Source organism: Falco peregrinus, chromosome 18 (genome assembly GCF_023634155.1).
Source record: "Falco peregrinus isolate bFalPer1 chromosome 18, bFalPer1.pri, whole genome shotgun sequence".
In the NCBI taxonomy this organism is placed as follows: domain Eukaryota; kingdom Metazoa; phylum Chordata; class Aves; order Falconiformes; family Falconidae; genus Falco; species Falco peregrinus.
The window spans coordinates 5627210-5651618 of NC_073738.1; the positions used below are offsets into that span (position 1 = coordinate 5627210).

The 24409-nt window shown below is 43.9% G+C and overlaps 1 protein-coding gene across 2 annotated transcripts in view; it reads left to right on the forward strand.

Annotated features, from left to right (window-relative positions):
* Positions 1-24409, forward strand: part of MAP3K3 (mitogen-activated protein kinase kinase kinase 3) — a 41056-nt gene extending 16647 nt beyond the window's left edge. The window contains exons 7-17 of one of the 2 annotated variants that reach the window (XM_055789996.1): positions 2779-2902; positions 7289-7422; positions 8104-8177; positions 9752-9819; positions 10054-10146; positions 10964-11155; positions 12803-12951; positions 14743-14874; positions 15567-15696; positions 17301-17478; positions 19786-24409. In XM_055789996.1, the coding sequence (XP_055645971.1) occupies positions 2779-2902; positions 7289-7422; positions 8104-8177; positions 9752-9819; positions 10054-10146; positions 10964-11155; positions 12803-12951; positions 14743-14874; positions 15567-15696; positions 17301-17478; positions 19786-20014 (1503 nt within the window). In that variant the 3' untranslated portion in view covers positions 20015-24409. The remainder of the gene's footprint in view (positions 1-2778; positions 2903-7288; positions 7423-8103; positions 8178-9751; positions 9820-10053; positions 10147-10963; positions 11156-12802; positions 12952-14742; positions 14875-15566; positions 15697-17300; positions 17479-19785) is intronic. The other variant, XM_055789997.1, reaches the window with a different exon arrangement.

A 24409-nucleotide genomic window follows, 5' to 3' on the forward strand; every position in this document is an offset into this window, starting at 1 on the left:
ACATCAGAAATAAATCTTTTAAGTCAAGCTCCCGGAGATGCCAGTTTCAGACAGTGAATTGAACTGAAAGCTGAAGAGGGCAGAAAGGGTCAGAAGGTTTCCCTTATTCCTTATCTGTGACTGAAGATCTTTGTTCACTCAACCCATGTCTTTTGTTTAGAATTAAGGTCATACAGCTTTTCAAGCCAGAGACCTTAATAATCCTTAGATATTTTATTTACAAATTTCCAAATTCTCTTGAAAGGTATGAAAGTTACTCTGTCTTGAAAGCTCTGTTGCTAATGGCTTGTCAGTCTTGCTTGTTCATCCCTATTCAAGTTCTGCAGGCTGTGAGCTCAAATTCTTGAAATAATCACACCTGTAATTCTTGGAACTGTCAGGAGAACTTAAATACACATCTCGTTATTTTTGAATTTGATAATATATGTTAACAGAAATACAGAAACCCTTCAGGAGCGTTAACAGCCCTTTCCCAAATGACTGGATGCCAAAAGCTGGAAAAGTGTAGGAGGGGATGATGCTGTTCCTTGTCCTATGCCCTTTCCCTAAGCATTTGTTGGTGGCTGTTCTGAAGACAATACTTGGCAAGAGGGGCCTTCAGGCTGACCTAGCGTAGTCAGGCTTTGTTCTGTGTTGTCAGGAAACAGTCTGTAAAAGGTGGCCTCAATTTTTGGTATAAAACTGTAAAACGATCCTGGTTTACAGCCCTCTCTTAATTTTGGTGTCTTCAAACTGCAAACCAGATGTTAAATGATACTACCTAAACTTTACATAAGCCACTTAACAGTAAACGCTTGGTAAACCTCATCCCTACACCAGCTTGTAGCCAGTACTGTGGTGTTGTCCTTTTATTAGCTGTTTTTTCCTCTTTTGCTCAAAGCAGAAACAAACAGCAAAGTCTTCAGTAAGTGCCACTGTTTCCCCCCTCTCCTTCGACTTCCTCTCCAGCTCTGAGTTGCCTGACAGGAGAGCCCTGCATGTGATAAAGCAAAAGCCCACAAGTCTGAAGGAGGTTACTTGGCTGCATGATCTCATCCCACTGAGGGAGCGGGAAGCATTATTTTTCCTGAAGTACAGGATGCAGATTTTGTTTTGGTTGTGCTCTTTTCTTTTTCTGGGGATGGAAAGGTAATGCCGTGACTTTGGCACAAATATGTATATAAACCAAATCAACTTTACAGCAGTAGCTGTGTGACTAGTATTGAGAGCCCATGCTTGTGAATAGCATTTATATTAATTTTCTTGTGCCTCTTTCTGTGGCTCACTTGTGCTTTCTTTGATCAAGCAACTCACTCCTGTTGTCAGTCCTTTCTTTCTGTTTAGCAACTAATGGGAAGAACTGGTTAAGTTGAACACCTAGAGTACTAAAGCCAGACTGTCCTTGTGAGTGGTGTGACCTCTGCACCCTTTATTCAGCTCCCATGGTTCTGTTCGTGGTAGAGTTGATGTAATTTAAGTCAGGCTCCCTCCTCACTCTGTGCAAGGGTATGTGCTTATTAAATGAGCAACTATTCAATACTTCTGATTTTTTTTTATTGTGTAGCCTCCCACCTTGTTGCTAGTTGTATTCAAATAATTTTCAGAAGTCAGAATTAATTTCCTTGGGATGCCTGTGATTCTGTTCATCTCAATGAAATAAGTTAACATTAGTTACATTCTGTAATGCACAAGAGGAAGGGAATATTATATCCTTTTGTAAAGCTAGGTATTTTGGGACAAGAAGATTGAAATCAAAAGTGTCCACTAGTATTGAGCACGTGCTTTGACATGCATAGGACCTCATTTGTTTGAGGAAGGCAATTCGTAGTATTTCATATGTTCAGATTTTAGAGCACCATCCTCAGATAGCTGGAGTCCTGGTCAGCCTTCTGTTACGAGCCCGTGTTCCCTGTGCCATCTGCAGAGAGAGCACAGAGGGGTTACCTCCCTGAAGCTGCAGTCTAGATATTTCCAAGTGAGCACCCTCCGGAGTCTGAAGTGGCCTTGCAGTTTCAGGAGGCAGAGCTGTGCTCTGGGAACATCCTACTGCCTGAAGTTGCAAAATGTTTTTTGCAGTTCCTCTTCCTACAAAGCATGCTGGAGTTACCCCTTCTATCTTTCTCAATAGACTGGGGAGAAGTCCATTGACGTGTCTCCTTTTCATCTTCCTGCTTTGAATGAGATGGAGGCACTGTGCAAAAATAATCTTTTATTAGGTTATGTCTATGTAAGTTCAAGGAAGGATGAATGAAAGCAACACAGGCAGCATTCATCTTCACATCTCCGAATTCTTTGTGCTCTTAAACTCTCTAGAATTTATTTTCATTTAGATGGTCTGAATGGTCAGTTTACTTTATAAAGATTGTAGGGAGTCAGGTTGCTATCTAACCGCTTCTGACAGTGCAAGCTTTATAATTTATCTCTGCTGGCTAAGGTGGCTGATAGAAATTGTACGTTCTTCTGTGTTCTGATCTCAGTGAGTGATAGGAGCCCCATCTTGTTGGTTTCATAGGTAGCTGCTGATGGAGGACAAACATAGAGACTTGTAAATCCTGCATTCGATTTGAGGCTGGAGGGCAGCATCCTCTAGTTGTTCAACTCCTGTTTTACATCGTAATTATAAAGCTTGCTCTTCTGATGCCTTTATTGTTTGTGTTCTGTGAAGTTAATAAGATTTCAAGCTCTAGAACTGTTTCTCAGCTACTTTCTTGCTACTAAACATGATATTTTTGAAACTGTGGCCAGACTGCTTGAGCTCCTCAGTCTCATTTTATTTTATTTATTTTTTATTTTACCCAGCAAAACAGTTCTTCACCCCATTCTGGACTGCCCAAACAAGTCAGGATTAAAACTTCCCAATCTGTGGGGGATGTGAGCACACCCTATCAGCAGCCAGAGCCCAGAAGTAGGCATCTGTCTGTCAGTGAGTATTTTTGCCACTTCTGCTTGTCTTTGTTTTGTGAAATGTATCTTTTGGGCACTAGTGTTTATGGTATAGCGTTTATGAATGCCACGAGAAACTGAAAGGTTATTCTAGGACAAGGCAGTTCATTTTCGAAAGCTCTTAATATGTTTACAATAGAATGTTTCAAAGTTCCTTAGTAAGTTGTTGAACAGCTGAGGAGCTGCTAAAGGGGATGTCCTAAAGCCAGATTCATTGAGGTTAGAAATTTGGAAAGCTTACGTGGGTCCATTAAGCTTTTTATTTAGATTGGCAATTACAGTTCATGAAACCTAGATTTGAAAATTTTTTTATTTTTTTATGTTGGGCTTTGGAATCTGTCCTCACTCTTGTAATCAAGCATTTTACTAGTAGCACAGGAATTGTTACTGCATATCCAACGAGTGCCCTACATACGGAGTTCCCTAACCTTTCACTCTTGTAATTAGCAAATGAGTAGAGCACAAGGTTAATACCATAAGTGACTGGCACAGCTGCACGAAAGGTAATGAGAAAAGTCAGAGTAGTACATACCTTTGTCTCTTTTCCTTTCTGTGAGCTTAGTGAACTCATGTTTAGTGAAAAGGTCCATGTAAAGCTCTGTAATTTTTATGTCTTCTGTCTGGTAGGTTTGTCTGAGTTGTCCCAATTTCTATGTTACAAGTCCCTGTATAACTCTGTGGTACTATTCAAAACTGAGATAGATGGATACTCAAAGCTGTGAAATTTTTTTATGAAACACTAAAAGTGAAACTGCTTCAAAGACTTAGAAGTAAAAAAAAATAAATAAATCTGTGATTTAGAATCTGGCTCCTTGGTGGGAAACTCGGTGAGCAGTGAAAGAGCAGGAAGAAGGTGAGCAATCATACAGACCTGCAGTATGAGGGCTAGAGCCTAAGATGGTGTTCTGTTCAAATGACTTTTGCTTCAAAAGTGAGAAAAGCTAAATTTTTCTGGAAACGGAAGCAGAGGATGGCTGTGTTTGTTGCAGCAGCTAGTTTAGGGCTGGTCAGACCTGATGCTTCAGAGGACAGGTGCTGCGAATCACGAGGGCAGTGCTTGGAGCTGGGAATGTCAGAACTGTTTTGTTTCCGAGTTCTAAACCAGCTCCCTCTGTGGAAGAGGAGTGCTTCCGTTTCACTGACTCTGTAAACTTGAGACATAATCATTATGGGATTTCAGATCAGTATTTGCAGTGCAATCTTAGTGTCAAATAATAAATCCAATTAAACTAGATCAGACAGTCTCCAGACAGTCTAAACCAGAGTCAGATCCACATTGTTCTGACCAAAGGTAATTGGGAGAGTAAGCTCAGTAGAGAAGGACTTGAACTAGTCCGGTAGTTCTCAATACTAGACTTGTCTAGCAAACCTGCTTGTATCCTGTCTAGCATCTGCTGATCCCCTTTTGTATAGTTTGCTTTTATCAAGCAGCAAACAAACAACGAAGTGCTGAAAGTTTGTGAAGTACGTGACTGAAACCGGGACAAAAAGAGTTCTCCTATCCTTTCTAGTTTGAAGTTAATATGAACAAAAAGAGCAACATTCCTCAGTCCCATGAAGAAGGCAGTGGTATCCATGCACATCTGAACACCACGTTTCTTTTTTCACTGACAAATTCAATGCCAAAAATATTTTGTTTAAAAAAAAATATATCTTTCTTCTTTATTGGCATTCTAAGGTATCCAAATAATAATGCCAAAGCTAACAGACTGTACCGAGTGCCTGTCATGGGTAAACTGTATAGTAATAAGGGGCCCCTTCTGTATCCCAGTTGTACAGACTCTCCTCTTATCCCAGCCTATGGATGCTTTCTGATTAGCCTGTCATTCGTCAATCAAGAAGGCATTGGTTTTATTTTCTGAACATGTCAAAGTACCAGACTGTTCCATTGTTAAGAGGTCCGGAATAGTTCCAGTTCTGTCAGAGGTCTGATAGTAATTTAGCAATAGCTCAGTCTTGAATCAATTTCTTCTTCCTTCTCTTTTCCTATCTTTGATTTGGAAAAGGAATGTACCCCTCTCTCCTAACTTTTCAGAGGCTTTCCTATTCATACCACCTCATGCAACGAAAGTCAAAAGCAGCATTCAACAAAAGTTGTTTGCATGCAGGAGGTAATCTGTGTGTAGTTCCTGTCTTCTCAAGTGGACGGGCCTCAAGTCTGCTGTCACTAGTTCAGAGGTTTGGAAGTAAAGATAACTTTTATTTAAAAAAAAATGTTTCTAAGCATTCTGGCAGCATTTGTGTTTTTTCCACTCACTTCCTTTGATATACATTGATTTAGTGCCGACTTCCTTTTCCTGCCCAGTGATGGTGGCCTTTCCACAATAGCGGCTGGGCTGGTGCCAGCAGGGCTTGGGCTCCCTTTGGCCAGCCATGGCATTGTATCGGAAAGAGTGAAAGTGTGCTCCCGTGACTCAGTGCAGCCGCAAAGCACGCTCTCTTGTTTATCTCCACGCCAGTTGGCTTGTAATGTCACATGAGCCCTGCAGAGCAATTTGGAAAATCAGGTGGTAGCTCTAAGCAATAGATAATTTTTTTTTTTCTAAAGGAATTCACCCCCCAAGGCACTCTAAGCTGTGTCAGTGTTAGGGTTTTTTTCCTTCTGCAGTCTTCTAAAAGGCGTGTGCACTGGTTTTCAGTTAGCTTCTGCCAATGTTTGCCTTCACTCTTTATTACAATAACTTCTGTAGAAAATATTTTCCTTGGGAGAGTATTTGCTGATCTTTACCCATCTTTCATAGCACCTGAGTACACACAGTTAATTAAAGACAGTATCATAAAGAGCACAGCTTGAGAGCTGATCTTAAAATGCTGTCTTCGTGGATGACCTTGAGTAGATTGGCTGGACCACAGCATTTCTTGGAGCTCACAGCACGGCGTGGTGGGAGCTGTAGGTGGGTAGGTCACTGCAAAAAGGGATTTTGTATCTTCCTGTTTCTAAAGTATAATCTACTTTGAGATCTGCAAGGGGGAAAAAAAAAATCCTGGGGGTGAAGTTTCTCCCAGTAGGTTGCACAACAGAAACTCTTCAGGTAGTACCATTAACTGATGAGTACAATGTTTTTCATAGAATCGTTTAGGTCGGAAAAGACCTTTGAGACCATCGGGTCCATCCCTTAACCCAGCAGGGCCAAGCCCACCGCTCAGCCGTGTCCCCAGGCACCACATCCAGGTGATTTTTAAACACCCCCAGGGATGGTGATTCCACCCCCTCCCTGGGCAGCTGGTTCCAATCCTTGACCACCCTTTGGGTGACAAAGTTATTCCTAATGTCCAACCTAAACCTCCCCGGCACCACCTGAGGCCGTTCCCTCTTGTCCTGTCGCTTGTTACCTGGGAGCAGAGACCCCCCCCTGCCTACAGCCCCCTGCCAGGCGGCTGCAGTGAGCAACCAGCCCCCCCAGCCTCCCCCTCTCCAGGCTGAGCGACCCCCATTCCCGAAGCTGCTGCTCCTCAGCCCCAGCCCCGTGTCCCGTCCCTGGACACGCTCCAGCCCGTCTGTGTCCCTCTGGGAGTGAGGGGCCCACAGCTGACCCCCGGGTGCAAGGGGCGGCCACACCAGCCCTGAGCACAGGGGGACGGTCCCTGCCCCGTCCTGCTGGCCACGCTACTTTGGATACAAGCCAGGATGCTGTTGGCCTTCTTGGCCACCTGGGCGCACTGGGGGCTCACGTTCAGCCGGCTGTCAGCCAGCACCCCCAGGTCCTATTCCACGCGGCAGCTTTCCAGCCGCTCTGCCCCACGCCCGTAGCGTTGCGTGGGGCTGTTCTGACCCAAGTGCAGGACCTGGCACTTCTTGTTGGACCTCATACAGTTGTCCTCGGCCCATCTGTCCAGCCTGCCCAGATCCCCCTGCAGAGCCTTCCTGCCCTCCAGCAGGTGAACAGTCCCACCCAGCTTGGTGTCACCTGCAGACTTACTGAGGGTGCACTCAGTCCCCTCACTCAGGTCATCAGTAAACATTTTCCCATCCTTTGGCCCCAAAACATGCTCTCTGTCCATCTAGCTGTCTCATTTAATTAACAGAAATTGCAGAATTGACTTCCATGTGTTTTCAGCCAAACTGGTCATTCGGTTTTATTTTTCATGCAGTAAAACAGAAATTTTGGGATTATTTACAAAGGTAACAGTGCTCCCATGTGACGTTGAAATTGCTGACTGTCAGTATAATTAGCTCAGCTAATGATGACTAGCAGGAATAGTACTGTCAGTCAAGGTAAATGATGCTAGCGGAGTCAAACTGACTATCAAGACAAGACTGGTTGCCCTGACAAGTATTTTGTTTAGCATTTTATTTTGTGTACATGCGTGTGCAGTCTCATCTCAGTGAGCATAAATATCAGAAATGTCCTTCTTTCTGGCCCAGGTTCCCAGAACACAGGCCGAAGTTCACCACCTCCTGGGTACGTTCCAGAGAGGCAGCAGCGCATTGCTCGGCAGGGTTCCTACACCAGCATAAACAGCGAAGGCGAATTCATCCCAGAAACCAATGAACAGTGTGTAAGTATGAACATTAGGAATGAAAAGTGTAAGTCCAGCTGTTAAGGAGCCTCTCTGCTGCTCTCTGGGCCCTCTTTTTCACTCCTAAATATTCACTAGCTGTAATTGCATCAGCACCTGCTAGTACTGCTTTGTTCATTTAAACTAGGCTTCAAACTGGCTTGTAGATGTGCGAGTTCAAAGCCTTTGTTGGACTGCCAGAAGCAGTTGCCATGTGTATTCTCTCTCCGCCACTGAATGAGCAGTTTTGCTGTCGTTATATGCTCAGCTTTCCTATTGCCAGGTTTGTCTGACCCTCTCGTGTTTGAAACTGTGCTCTCCATTCAAAAAAGTGGGAAGCAAGGCCAAAGGGCGACTTGCAGGTGGAGGCAGCAATGCAGTAGCACCGGTAGAGACTCTGTCCCTGAAGGCAGTTGCGATCAAAATGCAGCACTAGGCTGACTTAAACTTCGATTTTCACAGCAGAGTCCTTCGACACCTAAAGCAATGTCTCAAATTTGGCATGTCCTTAAGAATTTCTGTGGGAGATAAAGGAAAAATGTCCTTTCTAAACAGCTTCAGACTCCCCTTTTCATCAAGACATCATCCAGGCAAGGTGTTGTGGACTCTGATCCTCGTGCACAGCCTCTTTTAGGCATTAGACTGAATTGATATTGCCATGTGGTTTCTTCTGTGTTGCAGATGCTGGACCCTCTAAGCAGTGCTGAAAACTCGGTGTCAGGAAGCTGTCAGTCCTTGGACAGGTCAGCAGACAGGTACAAATGTACAAGCTGGTGGAAACTTAAGTGCTCAAATGGAAATGCCAGTTGTACTTTGGCAGAAGTTTGTTTTCCATCTCATAAATTTTCTTGGAGAGAAATAAGAACTTATTTCCTACCTGTATCCCAATATATTTCTTAGAGAGCGTTAACTGTGTCTTAAGGCTGTTTTATTTTCTGGCAAACCCATATACCAACAAACTGGTGCTTCAGCTCCTCTATGTTACAAATACAATGTTCTGAAGCATGCCTCTGTTTGGAGCCTAGGCTCCAAGAACATCTGACTGCAGGGTATTTAAATCTCTTTTAGACAAGGCTCTACTTGTTCATTTGAAAAAAAACCCCAAACTATTCTAAGGTTACAAAAATACATCATTACACTAGATTCCGATCTCCTGCAAGATATATCAATTCCAAAGGTAAAGGGGGGGGGGGGGGGGGGGGCTTCCTTTGATGAAGCATTTGTCGTAGTCTGATGCTCTTCTTCCTCTTCTTTGCTGTTGGTGTTGCTTGAGGTCTTGGTGGGTGGCTGTTGTAGGTCCCGTTAACCTGAATAGCCAGTATGGCTTCCCAGCACCCGTAATACGGGACTGAGCAGGCTTTTAAGTCTGAGATTCTTCCAAGCTGATTCATGTAGGCAGTGTATGCTTTTGTGTCAAGCTCTGAAGGTTTGGTTTGTTAGCCAGTCACTTCCTCCACTTTATGGAGTCACAAGGAAGCACTTAAGAGTTAACCTATGTGTATGCATGCATATGTTCGTTTATTGGGGCAGGGGGGCATTGCTCATTTGTTACCTGTCTTTCTCTCCCCTTTTCCTGCCCTAAGTGGCAGGGGGAAAAGCCTTCCTGATTATTCCTTGTAAGAGTGGGAATCATCTGGGGAAGCTGCTGTTCTTTTTGTAGTAGGAAAGGAGTCTCGTTTGGGAGTCTGAAAGCTGTATCAGGCTTACTCCATTTACACTGGTTAACAAAAAAAGTGCGAATAACGTGGCTTTGGCACAGATTCAGTTTGTGTAATTTCTTAAGAGATGTTAAAGCCAAATAAGGGGCCGTACTTAGGCTTGCTTGAGGAGTCGTCCTGCTTATTGGGGAGAAACACAGGGGTTGTAAGCTATGTGTGTGTTCAGGCTCATCTGCTACTGGTAGAGAGGAAAGTGCACAGAGCTTTCATGAGAGGAACTTACCCCTGATGGTACATCACTGGGGCCAGCAGTCCCCCTTCTCTACTGCCCTGCAAGCAGTACCCTGGTCTGCTCTTCCTCTTAGCCTTAGTTTTGACCTTCTACTTCATGTGTCTGAAGGAAGCGCTGGGTTTTACGCCACACACTGGGGAACCGCTGAATAAATGACACTGCCTGAAGAGGAAGGATGACTGCCGACACTGGGAAGTGGTCTGCTTAGCTGGGTCTTAGCCTGACTTTAGCTTTGCAGATGTAGTGTGAAATTATTGCAGGGACACAGATTTGAGAATCATCATTACTGATGTGCAACTATATTAGCTTGTATTTGAAGTCCTTGTAGCTTTCACTGTAGTAGATAGCAAAACTTATTCTTGCCTTCTTTCTTTAATAGTCCTTCTTTTCGGAAGTCACGGATGTCAAGGGCACAAAGCTTTCCTGATAATAGACAGGAGTTCTCAGGTATGTCAATGTCCAGTATAAAGATTATTTGATCCAGACATTTTCTGCTGTTTGCTGGCTACCCTCCATGGATGCTGAGATTGTATAAATGTAAGGACTGGGAATATGCTGATTGAAAAGCTATGAAGTTATTTATTACCTCTTCCTAAAAACCCTGCTGTTGCAGGAAAACTCAGTCATTAGAACATACTCTTTTTGAAGGAGCCTCACTTCTCTCTTTGCATCTCATTCCAGACCGTGAGAATCAGATCTATGACAAAGCGGGGAAAGGTGGGACCTACCCGCGGCGCTACAATGTCTCCATGCAGCACAAAGACTACAATGATGGTGAGTTGTTTTCAGGCTTGAAAAAGAGGGTGAGGCAATGGCAACCTCTATGGGCGAGGGTAATTCCTAGTTGAAGAGTCTAGAAGTGCCCCGGTCCTTGCAGTTAATGCTGGAGTTAATGCTGCCATGCACGATGCCACATTTTCATAGCAACCCACAATGGCTGTTTGTAATTCTTTGTTTACTTTGTCCTTTCTGGGGATATCCAAGCTGATGAGTGACTGTTAGGGTTGAGCGGTGGACATAGTTATTAGCCTTGGTCATAGATAGTGGGTTCCTACCTCGGGGATTCATTATGCTTTGCTAATTTGCAATGCAAACTTGCTTGTGGGTTTTTCAAATATACCAGTGTCTTAAAAGAATCATATCTCTGCTCGTCAGATGGTTTTATGCAAATTAATTTCTCAAAGTTTCATAAGAGGTGCAAGTTGTCATTATCTCTGTTTATGGTTTTTAATTGCAAGCCCAGGCGTGTTATCTAGGAAGTCATTCTGTGTAGTTGTTAACAAGCCTCGGAGCTTGTGTGGTAGCCTGTAAACTACATTTTTGCTTTGGAAGGCAAGTTTAGATCTTGCAGGGCATTACAAAGTGTTCTCTCCCGTCTGCTTTGGGAATGATCCAAAGCTTCACTGAGCTCAAGCAGCATCAGCCCTGAACTGTTACATTTTTGCATCTTTTCTGTTTGGCAGTAGATTCTACTCCACAGGAGCAGACGAGAACATGGGGTTTTTTTTCTCCCTTCTCCTTATTGCTCAACCTCCAGCCGTTACCTTCCACTTACACACATGTTATTTAAAAATTTTACTTTTTTTGCCAGGCCGGAGGACATTTCCCCGGATACGGCGTCACCAAGGGAATCTTTTCACCTTGGTCCCTTCAAGTCGTTCCTTAAGCACCAATGGAGAAAACCTGGGCCTGGCGTTGCAGTACCTGGACCCCCGGGGGCGCCTGCGGAGTGCCGACAGTGAAAATGCCCTTGGTGTGCAGGAGAGGAACATCCCCACCAAATGTAAGCAGTCACCCTTGATGCAAAGGGGGTAACAGCCTCCTGGGGTTATGAACAAGAAACGGTTTCAGAGAGAAACTCCAGACCCGATATATTACCATAACTTGATTTTTAACAAGCCATGCAAACCCACGTAATTAGCGTGGCTGTGTTTTGAGACCAGCCTGTCTCAACCTATAAGACAGGTCCTCTTCTTCTTCTAAGAATATGTAGTCTTACACTGGGAGCTGGCCTTTCTTTCAGAAAACATTGGGAATTCAGCTAAGGAGTAAGAAAAAACCTGTAAGTTGATCGGATCTAGATGATCTACAGGGTTCTTAAAACAGTCAGACAAGCTTGTTTATTTTCTTGATACATTAACGTTTATAGTCAGGCTTGTGGATTACAGTTATTTTGCTAGTTAAGGGCTGTATATATTTCACTTGTTCCTAAGTAGAAAGATTTATTTCTGTGTTAATAGCATCTCTGAGTTGTTTTCTGGGCATCTTTGTATTATAAAAAAAAAGAAATGGAACATAAATCGTTACTGATTAACTTCAGATATCCCATACAGTAATTTCAGGATCAAAATGAAGACGTTAATGCAGCAGAGTAAGCAACACATAAAAACACTGACTGGCAGTAAATCTGATTAAATTAGACATGGCAAAGCTAATCTCTTAGCTCTTCTGTATTTTCATACTGTCCAGATGGCTGGTTCCTGTCTTTGTTTTAGAGTTTCTTGTTAGATGCAGCATAATTGGATGCATTGCACTGCATGAGTCTAGTGCCGTTTTCAAAGTTAGAGCTAAAGTGCTGGTCTTTAATGTGCTGTGGTATTAAGTGCAGTCTGGAAAATTGGGCTCAGGTGTTAATCTTTGGGTCAGGAGACCGCTGCTTCTGCAATGCGCTTGTCACTGCAGTAGAACAATGAGAACTCATAATTCCCTGCCGACATAACCTCCTGCTGGGGTACTGGAGATGGCTGCTTTAGCTGGTTCTCGTGTATATTTTTAGGAGTCTGATTGTTCAGCAGGTAAAGATACCCACACTGTGCTTACTTTACGGCCCCTACCTTATCACTGTCTAGTGGGGAATTATGACTTCTAATTTTTCTGCTGTAGACGTAGCCTTGCAGTGAAATCCTTCCCACAGGAGCAGGAACCCCACACTAACCAATGGTTGGCAAAGAGCTCAGAAGTAATGCCCTTCAGGTTGTCCCAGAAGCTTAACAGTCATTCCCAGCTGGGTGGCATTGCTTTAGGAAGGCTGATCCAGCTCTTCTTCATGTAGTAACTACAGATTAAGGGTTGGAAGATACTATTTAATTGCTATGCAGTCTCTTAAGATAGTGATGTTGTAGAATCCACCGTGCTGGTGGAATGAAATTTCATCAACCTCATTGAATAACTTGACTCTAGTATATCTTTGCAAAATGTTTCATGGTTTCATTTTAATGGGACACCAGTCAGCAGGTCCTGAGAGTCTGAATGGCTGGATTGTGTTCAGAGTTCTCTCACTAACTCCCTTATACTGGGAGAGTGCCTCGTGTCTGTTTCTTCAGCTGCAAAATACCTGTTTCAATCCCAATGTGGTGATTGATCTTTGAAAAGATTACTGGTATCTTTAAATAGTATAATGAACAGAGAATTTATTACTGTTCTTTTTTAGCTCCAAGTGCTCCAATAAACTGGCGACGAGGAAAACTGCTGGGCCAGGGTGCCTTTGGTCGTGTGTATTTGTGCTATGATGTGGACACGGGCAGAGAGCTTGCAGCTAAGCAGGTCCAGTTTGATCCAGAGAGTCCTGAAACAAGCAAGGTAATTCTCACCACAGCTTCTAAAATTCTGTAAGGTCCTGTAATGTGCCTGTATCTGTCTGTCCTCAAAAGCTGGCATCTTACGTAGTTTATGCTAGGGTTTCAAGTCATGTGGAGAGGAATAGGAGTCATTTAAAAATTACTTTTCCGTATTATTAACTTCAGCCTAAACTAAAATCCATTTTCTGGCTTCATTTTTGGCTCTCCCTTCTCAGCTTTTTGGTTTGCTGCCAGGTTACTTGAGGAATACTAGACTGCCCTGTGTTCCTGGTTAGACATGGATGTGAATGAAACTAAACCCAGAAAGAGCAGGACTTTTTTCTTTCTTAAACAAAAGAAGCTGCATGCGTTTGCAAAACCCACTTTCTGGGGGTTTATGGTAGGCCCTGTATCGAGTGTATTAATTACCGATTTCTGCTTCTAAATTCTCCCTGTCCTCAAACAAACTGAAGCGTGGGTGTGTAAGTTAATCAAGAGCAGCGATGTGATAACACATTAGAATCAGTGGAGGTGGGAAGGGGCACCTGGAAATTGTAGGATAGCGCACAACTCCCTGCACAGTGGATGCAGCTGGAATGGCTGTTAGGTTCTTTCTAGTGTTCTAACAATGTACCAATTTCCCAAAATTGAACAAAATCACTTTGAGCTGGAATAACCAATCCATGAAGATGTTATTCTGATTTTATAATGGGATATTGATGCCAAGATAAGTCCTAACTTGGTAAGTTCTAAGTTATACCATGCCTCTGTTGTAAATCAGACAGTAACTCTGAGCCAAGGAAGAATAGGCTAGAATGTATTTTGAAGGCACTAAACTCCAAACCTTAAAATATCAGTTGGCCCAATCAGGCAGCTTTCTCTGGTTCCATGCATCTCTGCAGCAGCTGGGTTTGCTCCTCAGGACCTGCATCCTCCCAAAGTGAGAGAAGTGAACCTGGCACCTTCCCGTGGCAGGAATGGAGAGAGTTAAGTGGGACTAATCTGGGGGAAAACATCATTCCTTTTTCCATAAATCCTTGTGCTCCAGTACCTTTGATGTTCATCCTGTTCATTCGCTGGATTCAGCAGGAACCTGATACTTTTCCTGGGCAACAAACATCTCTGATTCAGTCTGAAATTGTTGGATAGCCTTTTTGCCTTTGCGCTATGATACCCTGTTGTCTGTGGCAAGCGTAAAGCAGAGAATCAGTTTCATGTGCATAGCTGCAGACTCTTTGAAGTAAATAAAGAGAGGAATCCATTTACTAAGGTTGATTCAAGTAAAATCATCAGTGTGATTCAGAACCGGACTGGGTGAAGTTTAGGAACTCTTTTAACACCTGTCATCTTGCTCTGTAATGGGTTGACATTCCTACAGAAAGATTCCTATCAGTTCTGTAACCATATTCAGAGCTGTTTCCTAATTGAAATTAATGCTCACGGCCCTCGGCTTAGTGGTGACAAGGAAGGTTATGTCTGTGCTGCACGTGATGAATGCTTTCAACCACCTTGGCTAAAGCTACTCAGCTGCCAGAATCGAGACGAGAAACGAAGTTTTTCTGGTACTAAATCCATGTACGATAGTGCCTGTCTTCAAACTGTCAAAGCACCAATACTTACCCGCTTATTATGCAGTAAGATCAATGTGAAGCACTGGTAATGTTTGCCTTTTCCAAGAAGTAGATGAACCGATGCCATGGATTAGACTTCTTCAGTGTAGTAGTGGTCTCATCCTGCCAGTGACAAGGAGAAATTTATTAGGATGGAATATTTCCTGGGGCCGGAACCTTATTTTCTCCTTCAACATCCATAGGAAGTGAGTGCCCTGGAGTGTGAAATTCAGCTGCTGAAGAATCTCCAGCACGAGCGTATTGTTCAGTATTATGGCTGCTTACGGGATCGAGCAGAGAAGACCTTAACAATCTTCATGGAGTACATGCCAGGGGTAAGAGCTGACACAAGCAGCGTAGTCACAGCTCATAGTGAGATGGGTGGGTTTGTTAGTTGGTTTAGTAATTGCTGTGATTACTCTTAACTACATAATCCACCTTATACCCACTTAGGTATGCCTTTTTCTTATACTGGGTTATAATGCCACCACTTCCTTTTATCTATGCCCAAATCATGTCTTCAAGTTTTTTCCTTAAGTGTCTTGTACTTGAAATACATTACCTTCCTTTGTCACTAAAGCCAGTTCTTTTCTTCAGTCTAGATTTGTTCTACGAAAGTACTTCACAGGACTTGGGCCAACTTGTAAATCAGGCTGGCTGAATTAGTGGAGTCGTATAGTACAGCAAACTAGACTAAAACTGACCCTGCAAAAAGGGAGACTTTGACCCAGATCAGTCTGCTAAACTATTTTATTGCTTGTCTTCACAAACGGTTGTACCAGCGCGGCTCAAGGATGGAGGAAGCAGACAGAACCTTCTTAAGCCATTTTTGCTGTAAAGCGTGTCCTTGCTTTTATTAAAAGGGGCTTCTTAGGGCGAGATGCTCCGAGAGCCTCACAAAAAGGCTTTAGAAGGGGCCAGAATTCATTACTCTGACACGGTCACAGCTCATGGGAATTGAATGGAGACTGCAAGATTTGTGGTTTGGCATTTGTTTGCCGAACCCTTCTGTTTGCTTTTGGTGCAGGGATCAGTGAAAGACCAGCTGAAGGCATATGGTGCTCTCACGGAAAATGTAACCCGGAAATACACTCGCCAGATTCTCGAGGGAGTCTCGTACCTTCACAGCAACATGATTGTGCACAGGGACATAAAGGGTAAGATCAGCTGGTGATTCATGTGTATACCACGTGCTAAAGGAACCCTGAAAAAAGAAACTGAGTGTTAAGAATTCAGTGGCCTGGCTGGGGTTTCTGAACATTGCATTGCTCAGTTACCCCTTTTTGGTCACAAGTCCATGTGCAGGGCTTAGGGAAGGTCATGTTCTGGGCCGGGTAAGGGAAGTTGGGCTGTTCTCTCTGCAGGACCTGAGAGTGTGGCAGTTGGTTATAGTAAGAAAAACTGGAAGCCTCTAATTGTTAGGAACACTCCTGTAACTCCTCATCTCTCTCTCACCACAGCAGAATGAGGCTGAGTTGACACCTGACTGCAGCTCCCTGTCTAAGGCACATGCATTTCCCTGTGGATTCCCTTCTGATTTCCTCTCTGCTTGGCCAAAGTACCATTTTTCAGGTGGTAGGCATGCCAAACGCAGTAAGAGCTCCATGCCTGCTCTTGACAATCCTGCTTACCTCAGGCTCTCATGACTGCCCTGCCTCCTCTGTGTAGGAAACCTACAATCTTCCATGTAAAGCCTCTGTGATCAGTTCTTAATCTTCCTCTTCCCGATATAACCCCATGGAGCCAGCCAGTCTCCTTAAGAGTTAATGTCAACAGATGGGCAGACGCCACACAAATTTTTCTGTGCTCTAAAGGAACCAGGAAAAATAGGCTCTTGTTCCTGCCTATAAATCTTCATTACGTCCCCTCTAGGCTGGCAAAGGGAAATGAGCTGCTGATTCTTGAATAACACCTTGTATACTGCTCATGTGGTGCTCTACCAAACGATTTCCTACCTGGTGAGTTATTCACTGGTTTGCACCCATCTAAGCCAAACTGTTTTAACTTGCCTACAGGGTGCTGGATGGACAGACTTGTTATTCTGAATTCGGCTTCTCCAGTGGGGAAGTGAAGTGATAAACCTATTTCCCAGCACAGGTGCATTTTATTTGAGGGCAGGAGGATCTCACATAGGCACATACCAGATAAAGGCAACACAAGGGTTCTTGATCTTATTGTGGCTTTGGAGGAAGAATTGTTTTTGGTGTCTAAGCCTTACTTTGTGTCCACATACAAGCTAAGCTCTTAAGTCTGCTTTTTTCCCCTGGTGCTTCATGTTCAGGACCTCTGACCAAGAAAAGTGGAGATTGACTTGTTTATTGTAGGAGTTCAGAGTAGTTTAATTAGCTACATCTGTTACCCAGCTGACCAGAAAGCAATAGCTATACTCACCAAAGCAGCATCCCAATAAAATCCTTTTCTGCATAGCCTAAGCCATTGGCCTGGGGGCCCTGCATAGGCTGGCTGAGCTGTTTACAGGCAGTGTAACAATGATGGTGCTGACTCAGCTCTCATTTCCCTTCCCCCTCCACTTCCTTGTGTTTTTCCCCTGAAGTTTTTCCCATTTGCAGCCATTAGCAATTGGCTTGTCTACAGCCTGAATTAAAGAAATTATGTTTAGCAGGTCACCTGAGGCTTAATGGGGAAAAAGCCATACCATGAGCATGGGTATTTCTGGGTTGGATATCAGCTCTGTAGGCTGCGGATCCAACAGCTGGATTGCATGAAAACAGCTGTCTCCGTTCTTTGTTTTTTTGTCCAGGAGCCAATATTCTCCGTGACTCTGCTGGGAATGTGAAGCTTGGGGACTTTGGGGCCAGCAAACGGCTGCAGACAATCTGTATGTCTGGAACAGGCATCCGCTCTGTCACTGGCACACCATATTGGATGAGCCCAGAGGTGATCAGCGGAGAAGGCTATGGAAGGAAAGCAGACGTATGGTGAGGCTTTAACTTTCTGCCTGTAGATCAAGTTACAGCTTTTCTGGAGCAAGATAAGACATAGACATTCTGTTGTCCATACATCTAAATTCAGATTTTGTCTGGATCAAAAGTTTCCAGCGAACTGAAGTAGTTGATTTGAACTGAAGATGTGACCTGCTGCAGCCTGTGCTTTGCGATGCCAACACACAACTGCTTGTGTAGTTTTTCAGGAATAATTTCCACTTGTTCCTCCCTCAAACTGATAGCTAATTTTCAGTTTTCTGACCGGTGTGAGGTTTCCATCCCTCTTATATCCCTTTTAAGAAAGACCGAAGGTTATTTACAAAGAGCCCGTTCATTTATGATAAAATGAGAGGTATGCTAATAACAGACTGGAAATGAACAGAATTTGAGCTTTAAAGGACAGATGCCCAAACCTGGGGTAACACAAAAGATAGAAGTCAGATCAGCAGTGATCTGAAGTATGCATGCATGCAAACTGTAACCATGCTATTATTGGCATAGCTAAGAAACAGCCGCTACTGAAAGGAAAGAGCAGAATGGTCCTATGTCAATATGTTAGTTTGGGGGGCCTTAAAAAGGTGAGATTATAAAACTAAACTGAGCGACAGCCAGAAAAAGTATGTTTGTCTCCCCACAGCAAAGCAAAGCCTATGTTGTTCCCTGTACAAGCAGCGAGTGGAAACGGAGCTGAAATGTCTCGCATGCAAAGGGTTAAGTTCTGCAGGCTCTCCCAGTTGGGATGCTGGGGGAGAGACTGGAGCAAGTGCCCTTCCCCCTGGGTTGATGCATTTGTGGATTTCCTCTTGGTGCTGACATCGGTCCATTCCCATCAAAGAGACGCAGCCGTTGGCTGGGTTCCAGTTCCTACAATCCCAATCATTATTTAGGGGGGTCAGAATTTTCCAGTGCAGCATTAGTCCCAGGGTGGATGCGTATGGCCACGAGGCTCAAAGACGTAACAAATCTAGCCACCTGGCTTTCCGCCACTGCTGCAGGCCCCTCTCCAATTTTCTTTTTCCTAAATAGCAGAATATGTGAGCTATTTGTTATTGCTGGAGTGACTTGACATGAAAAACATTCCTGCTGTTTGCTGAATATCTTAAAGAAACCGGATCTGCTTAAACGGTATAAATCAGTCTAAACAATAATATATCCCTGCTTGCTTTTGAGAAACCCCCAGCACTTCAGCACACATGGTTTGCATTTTCTGTACTCTCTTCTAGTAAGTCTTAAATGGCTGGAAACCAGTGTAAAATTTTCACGTTGGATTTTAAACCTTGTCAAGAAGTCATTGCTTGCATATTCACTGGATTTAATTCCTTTCCTTCCTTGTCTTGGCAACTGATGCAAGCCTGCCTCTGAAAATGTCTTATCTTTGCTTTTCACTTCAAAAGAGAGTTTCGTTTAAAGGTAGAAGAGGCGGTTTTGCCTTTTTAATGGAACGATGTGATCAAAACACAGGACTGGGTATTAGAAGTTCACTAACTGCTTTTGCTTAATCTGTGGCCTGGAGGAAGCAATTAATACTTTCTGAACAAAAAACAATCGCTGCAGTACTACAGAAGCCCATCTTCCCTGTGAAAGTGTTGGTGTCGTGCTTGCTTCAGAAAGGTGGCTCAGCCATGTCCGTCCCCATAATCACGTTCTTGCCTTGGAGTAGCCTGCAGAGCCCCAGTAACTTTACTGGGAGTTTTGCCTTAACTTCATGAAGCATCTGCCGTGCTGGTGTTTTAACTTACTGCCTTCTCAGCCTGGAGCTGTTAAGACTTAAATTATTTTTTGGCTGTCTGTGATGCTTGGTTTCTTGTGAAGTGGAGATACTGGTTTGTTGGGGTTTTTGTCTCCATGTGGGCATTCTGTGCACTGGAAAGAGATTTTGCTGAAATGGCTTTGTGGGGTCAGCCAGCTCTGATTTGCTGGACCTTGCCGAAAAAGTATGTTTTCTTCCTTGCAACTCAGAAAGTGCTTTTGAGATACAACAGTAGCAGCAGCACCCGCAACACCACGGAGGTCAAACAGCGCCTTGCAGGAGCATCTTGTGTGCACCACGTGTCCCCTGTTAATGCAGGTGTTTACCGAGACTAGAATCTGAGCATCGAGAGCTGGACAGATGGCACTTGACCATTCTCAGTGCAGTTCTCAGCACAAAGCCAATTTATAGCAGTTTTCAGAGCAGAGCGGTACCTTGATGTTGGCTGCTTGAAAGTTCTCTGAACACGGTGCATTATTGTTTGAGTCAGTTCTCACTTTTTTCTTTTTTTTTTTTTTTCTTTTTTGTCCCCCCCCCGTCTGCTTTTCCAGGAGCCTCGGTTGTACTGTTGTGGAAATGCTGACGGAGAAACCCCCCTGGGCGGAGTACGAAGCCATGGCAGCCATTTTCAAAATCGCCACCCAACCAACCAACCCCCAGCTTCCCTCCCACATATCAGAACATTGCCGGGACTTTCTAAAGCAGATCTTTGTGGAAGCCAGGCACAGACCCTCTGCTGAAGAGCTGCTCAGACATCAGTTTGCACAGCTCCAGTACTGAATTACCTCCCTCGCTAGCAGCTCCTGCTGGGCTTTCGGTGCCCCGTCTGGTCTAGTTGCAACTGCCCGTTGTGGTGCTGCATCTTCAAAATGCCAACTCAGCTGTCCTAGTCCTTTGGGGAAATGATACCAAGGAACCTAGGGTCTGCTCTTGTGCCTGATACCTTTGTTTGCTGGACCAATGTTTATCCTACCGACAGCTGTCCAAACAGAGCTGCATTTTTGCCCTAGTTACCTTGATGTGAAATTGCAGCTGGCTGCATGTTTTCTGCAGGCCCAAGAATGGGAATGTAACACGTGTCTCACTGGTTGAACATAGAAGAAATCTGAACCAAAGTGGGAACTAGAAGAGCTACACTCTTCACAACAGAAACGTGCAACAGCCCTCCAGACCAGCTCTCTGCGTGTGGGTCACTGTTTTCCAGACTGCTAGGGCTTTAGAGGCATCTATAGTACATGAATCCAGCAAAAAGCCATGTGTCATTGAGCATGCGCTCACTATATAATTATATATTTTTCTTCTTAAGTATTCAGCATCTGAAGGTGTTCAGAAAATATTGATTCAAAAGTATGTGAATAGTGTTATTTTATAATGAAACCATGGATTTTGGGGTGGGGGTGGTGAGGGAGGTCTTTCTAGCTAAATGTCAGGATAATCAGAAAAATTTCAGCAGAATGCAATCACTCCAAGGCCCAAAATAAGGGCTCTCCCACTGACATTAGAAAATCCTAGAGCTTGATTTCCAAGGCTTGATCTGTCCTAGCATTAAGACGATGTCGGTTAGTTTGTGTCCTCATAGCCAACAGGTCTGTGCTCCTGCTTCATCTCCCCGGGACTGCTGGGTCTAACCAAAACCCTTCTGGAAGGGAGCTCTGCAGAACAGCTTTCTGTTGCACCTATCTTTTTGGCTGGTAGCTTTTTACCATCCTTTAAACCAAAGATAGTTCATCTGGTGCCCAGGAATTTACTTCAGGAAAAGCTTATGTGTTTCTTTGAGGACTGGCCTGATGGAAAATCGAGTTTTTCATGGGGAGAATTAGCTGGACACCAGTTCTACTTGTGCACAGTAAGTTAGAATCAAGCTCAACCCTTCAGCGCGTGCGTTTTGTTATACAGGTGTTTAAGTGTTCATTTAAGATTTCCATAAACTGTTACGGCCTTATTTAAATAAGCTTTTGTACGAGTTAAGTCAGTGAACCAGAGAGGACATTTGTAAAGCTGGTGTATTTCTACAGTTGACTGGAGATCCCCATGCTGGTACCAGCGAGGTGCGTCCAAGTGGTTTTGCATTTGAAAGGTACCACATCTCTGAGAACCAGGCTCCTGGCGGCTTTCTGGCCTCAAGTACTGCGTGTGATTTAGGCACTAACAGTCCTTATTTCACTCATAAAAGACTCGCGGTTTTTTTAAGTGCTGGGGATTCAATTATAAGTTATCTGTGTGAAATGAAACTTAAGAAAAGCAAATGTATTAGGGAAGATATTGCTTTATAGAACAACCCTGAAGGTGTTCTGCTCGTGTATTGGAAACCCTATTAAGGCTCCACATACCTCCACTCTTCTCCCCCATAAAAACTTGAAAATTGCTTTCATAATGCAGTAAAATTAACAGGTTTTAAGTGAATGCTAATAGCAGGATAAGGCACGTTTTAATGAAACCAAGCTCCTTGAACACATTATAAATACTGTGTTGGATTAAAAGAGGAAAAAAAGAACCCTAAAAAAACCCCGAGCAGCCAAAAGCCCTGAAAGGGTTTAACAATCTGAAGCATTTTTTTCTGGGAGCCCTGTGTGATCAGTGAAAGTGAGCAAGTGCTGGTTTCACTTTCAGGCTGTCCTGCACTACTACAAGGATGCACTGTTTAGGTTGCAGGCACTTAGGGGGATACCTTTTAGGAAAGCCCTTGTTCCATAATTTATTTAATTCTAGCGAGAGCACTTCTATTGACCTTTTCCAAATGTGGGACTTGACTCCGAATTGTCAAGACACGTGGCCTGACTTTTGGCCTGCACTTCACTGTCACCTGCACCAAAGGGAAGCAAGGGTGTGACACTACTACTGTGTTACAGGCAGCTTTTTGCACCGCTTTGCTGTGGTTCACTGGCTGCCTGCGCTGCAGAGGAATCCTGTAGGCTGGATGACAGAAGCAGGGTGGTCAGCGCTCCTGTGGGGGCTGGTAGCACTCTTCAAGCCTTGCAACTAGCACCTAAATATACCAAAGATTGGAATCTTACTCATCACACTTGACCCTGCAGACGTACAGCAGCAACCAAGAGCGCAGTGATCCTGTCTGCGTAGGTTTCTCTCTACCCTTGGCTTGTCCTCACCAAACTGAGACCACCTTCCGTGGCCTTCCCTTGCTAATCCCACACATCATGTTTTAAGAGAGAATAGGGCATGAGGAAATGGTGTAACTTAATGTTTCAAAGCAACTAAATCCTCAGGATCTGTTGTGGCTTTTACCTCATATGCGTCATGGAAGGCTGTTCCAGAGCAGAGCAAAGAGCGTCATGGGCTGATGGGCTCAGTCCTCTCCCCGCCGGAGCTCCTGGTCCTTCCCACCACCTATGCTGAAATGTGCCTACTCTGTGTATCCACGTATTCCAGTCTGTATTAACGAACGTAAATAGCAATTACACGGTGACAGAGAGCATGGGGTGCCAGCTTGGACTTCCAGTATACCAGTACCTGACCCAATGCCACCCGTTCGGCACAGGAACAAGCCAAAGCATTACTTGTATGTCTGGAAATGCACTTTTATGAATGTAGTTTATATCGCTCTTTTTTTAGTTCTTTTTACATCATGTAAACGGTGATGCCTCATACTTTTTTTTTTTTTTATTTATATCGTGAAAGATCATATTTGGTGATTTTTATATATATCAACTCGACTGTTACGGGGTAGGGGGGAGGACGGGAAATAAATTTGACGCCTTTATGAATTTAAAAAGGAAAAAAAGCAGCTGGTTTTGCAGAGAATTTGCTGATGGTTTCTAACAAGTAGAGCCGAGCCAAAATGCAGTCTTTGTTTCCTCACAGTCCTCTTGACTATGGAAAAGGAAGATCTGGATTCCTAAGTCCACTGCTATGGTGAATAAGCCTGGGGACAGCACTTACACCGCAGTCTCCTAACACGGCCCTGGCAGCAAAAAAAGTTTCAAGTAGACATAAATTTAATTATACCTCTAAAGTGAATTACATCTGGCCTCTTTATCCTGGCAGAATTGGAAAAAACTGGGAATAAACTTATTTAGGGGAAAGGGGAGGAGGAGTGCCAGGCTAACAATGAGCTGTTGTGTCCATTCCAAATGTCATGTTGTGTTTTCTACTGTTCCTTCCAGGGAGGGATGTATAGGGAATGTTGAGTGTTGGCATCCTCGATGGAAGGTGCTGCAGAAACGGAGAATATCCTGTTTGAAGAAAAATATCTTCTAGGGGTCCCATTATCCTGAAACAGTTGAAACTGAGCAGGAAACTGTCAGAGATTCCCATCAGAGAGGAGCTATGGGGAATGGGGGGCACGGTTCTCCCTGAACTTGTTAGGAAACAAACTTGGCATTTTGTTCTTGGTGTGACGATTCTGTGCATTCCAGGTTATTTGCTTGTTCTCCAGTAAATCTGATCTTTGCCTATTCTAGTGGCAGTAGGTTGCAGCAATTTGGATTATTTTTTTCATATTTTTGGAGTAGTATTCTAAAGGACTTGAAGATGCCTCAAACAGTTCCCATTGCCATAAGTTACTCAAACAAACTGACCGAGAGGGAAATTAGTACCAGCTCAGGTGACACGTTATTTCCAAGTGAGTATTTCCGGAGAGCCAGGATAGCTTGTGAAACCTCGGTAAATGCCTACGTCCCTGCTGTGCATGCTCTCTCTGGTAGGCAAAGGCCAGATACATGGAGCTGTACGTGGGGGCGAATGAGATCCCAGTGATGGGTGCTTAGTTAATAGGTGCTGGATGGGAAGATTTTACTTATTTGAATATGTACAGTCTTCGGGCTGTCACCTTGGTACCTGCCCTTGGAGCTGGGAGTATTCAGTCTGTCTGTAATTTTCAGGAAAAAAAAAGGGTGTCCTCTGTGGTTTAATGGTGTTTGGGCTTCAGATCTTTAAACCCCAGCCTTGTTCAGAAGCAAACCTTGCTGAGCAGCTCTGAATTTCCCGGTTAGAAAAGGCAGGTGTGCCGTGGGGACAGGTCAGAAGTGAAGAAAAGGACTTTTGTTATCTGTCGATACCTGTCTGACGTAAACTGTGCAGCGCAGGGAGAAACTGCTTTAACCTGGATTGTGCAGAAGACCTTGAACCAGTAGTCTATATATACCGACTGGGGGCTTGCAGTGCAAAGCCAGGCCAATGTATCGTTTTATTTACAATAAAATTATCATTTATATGAAA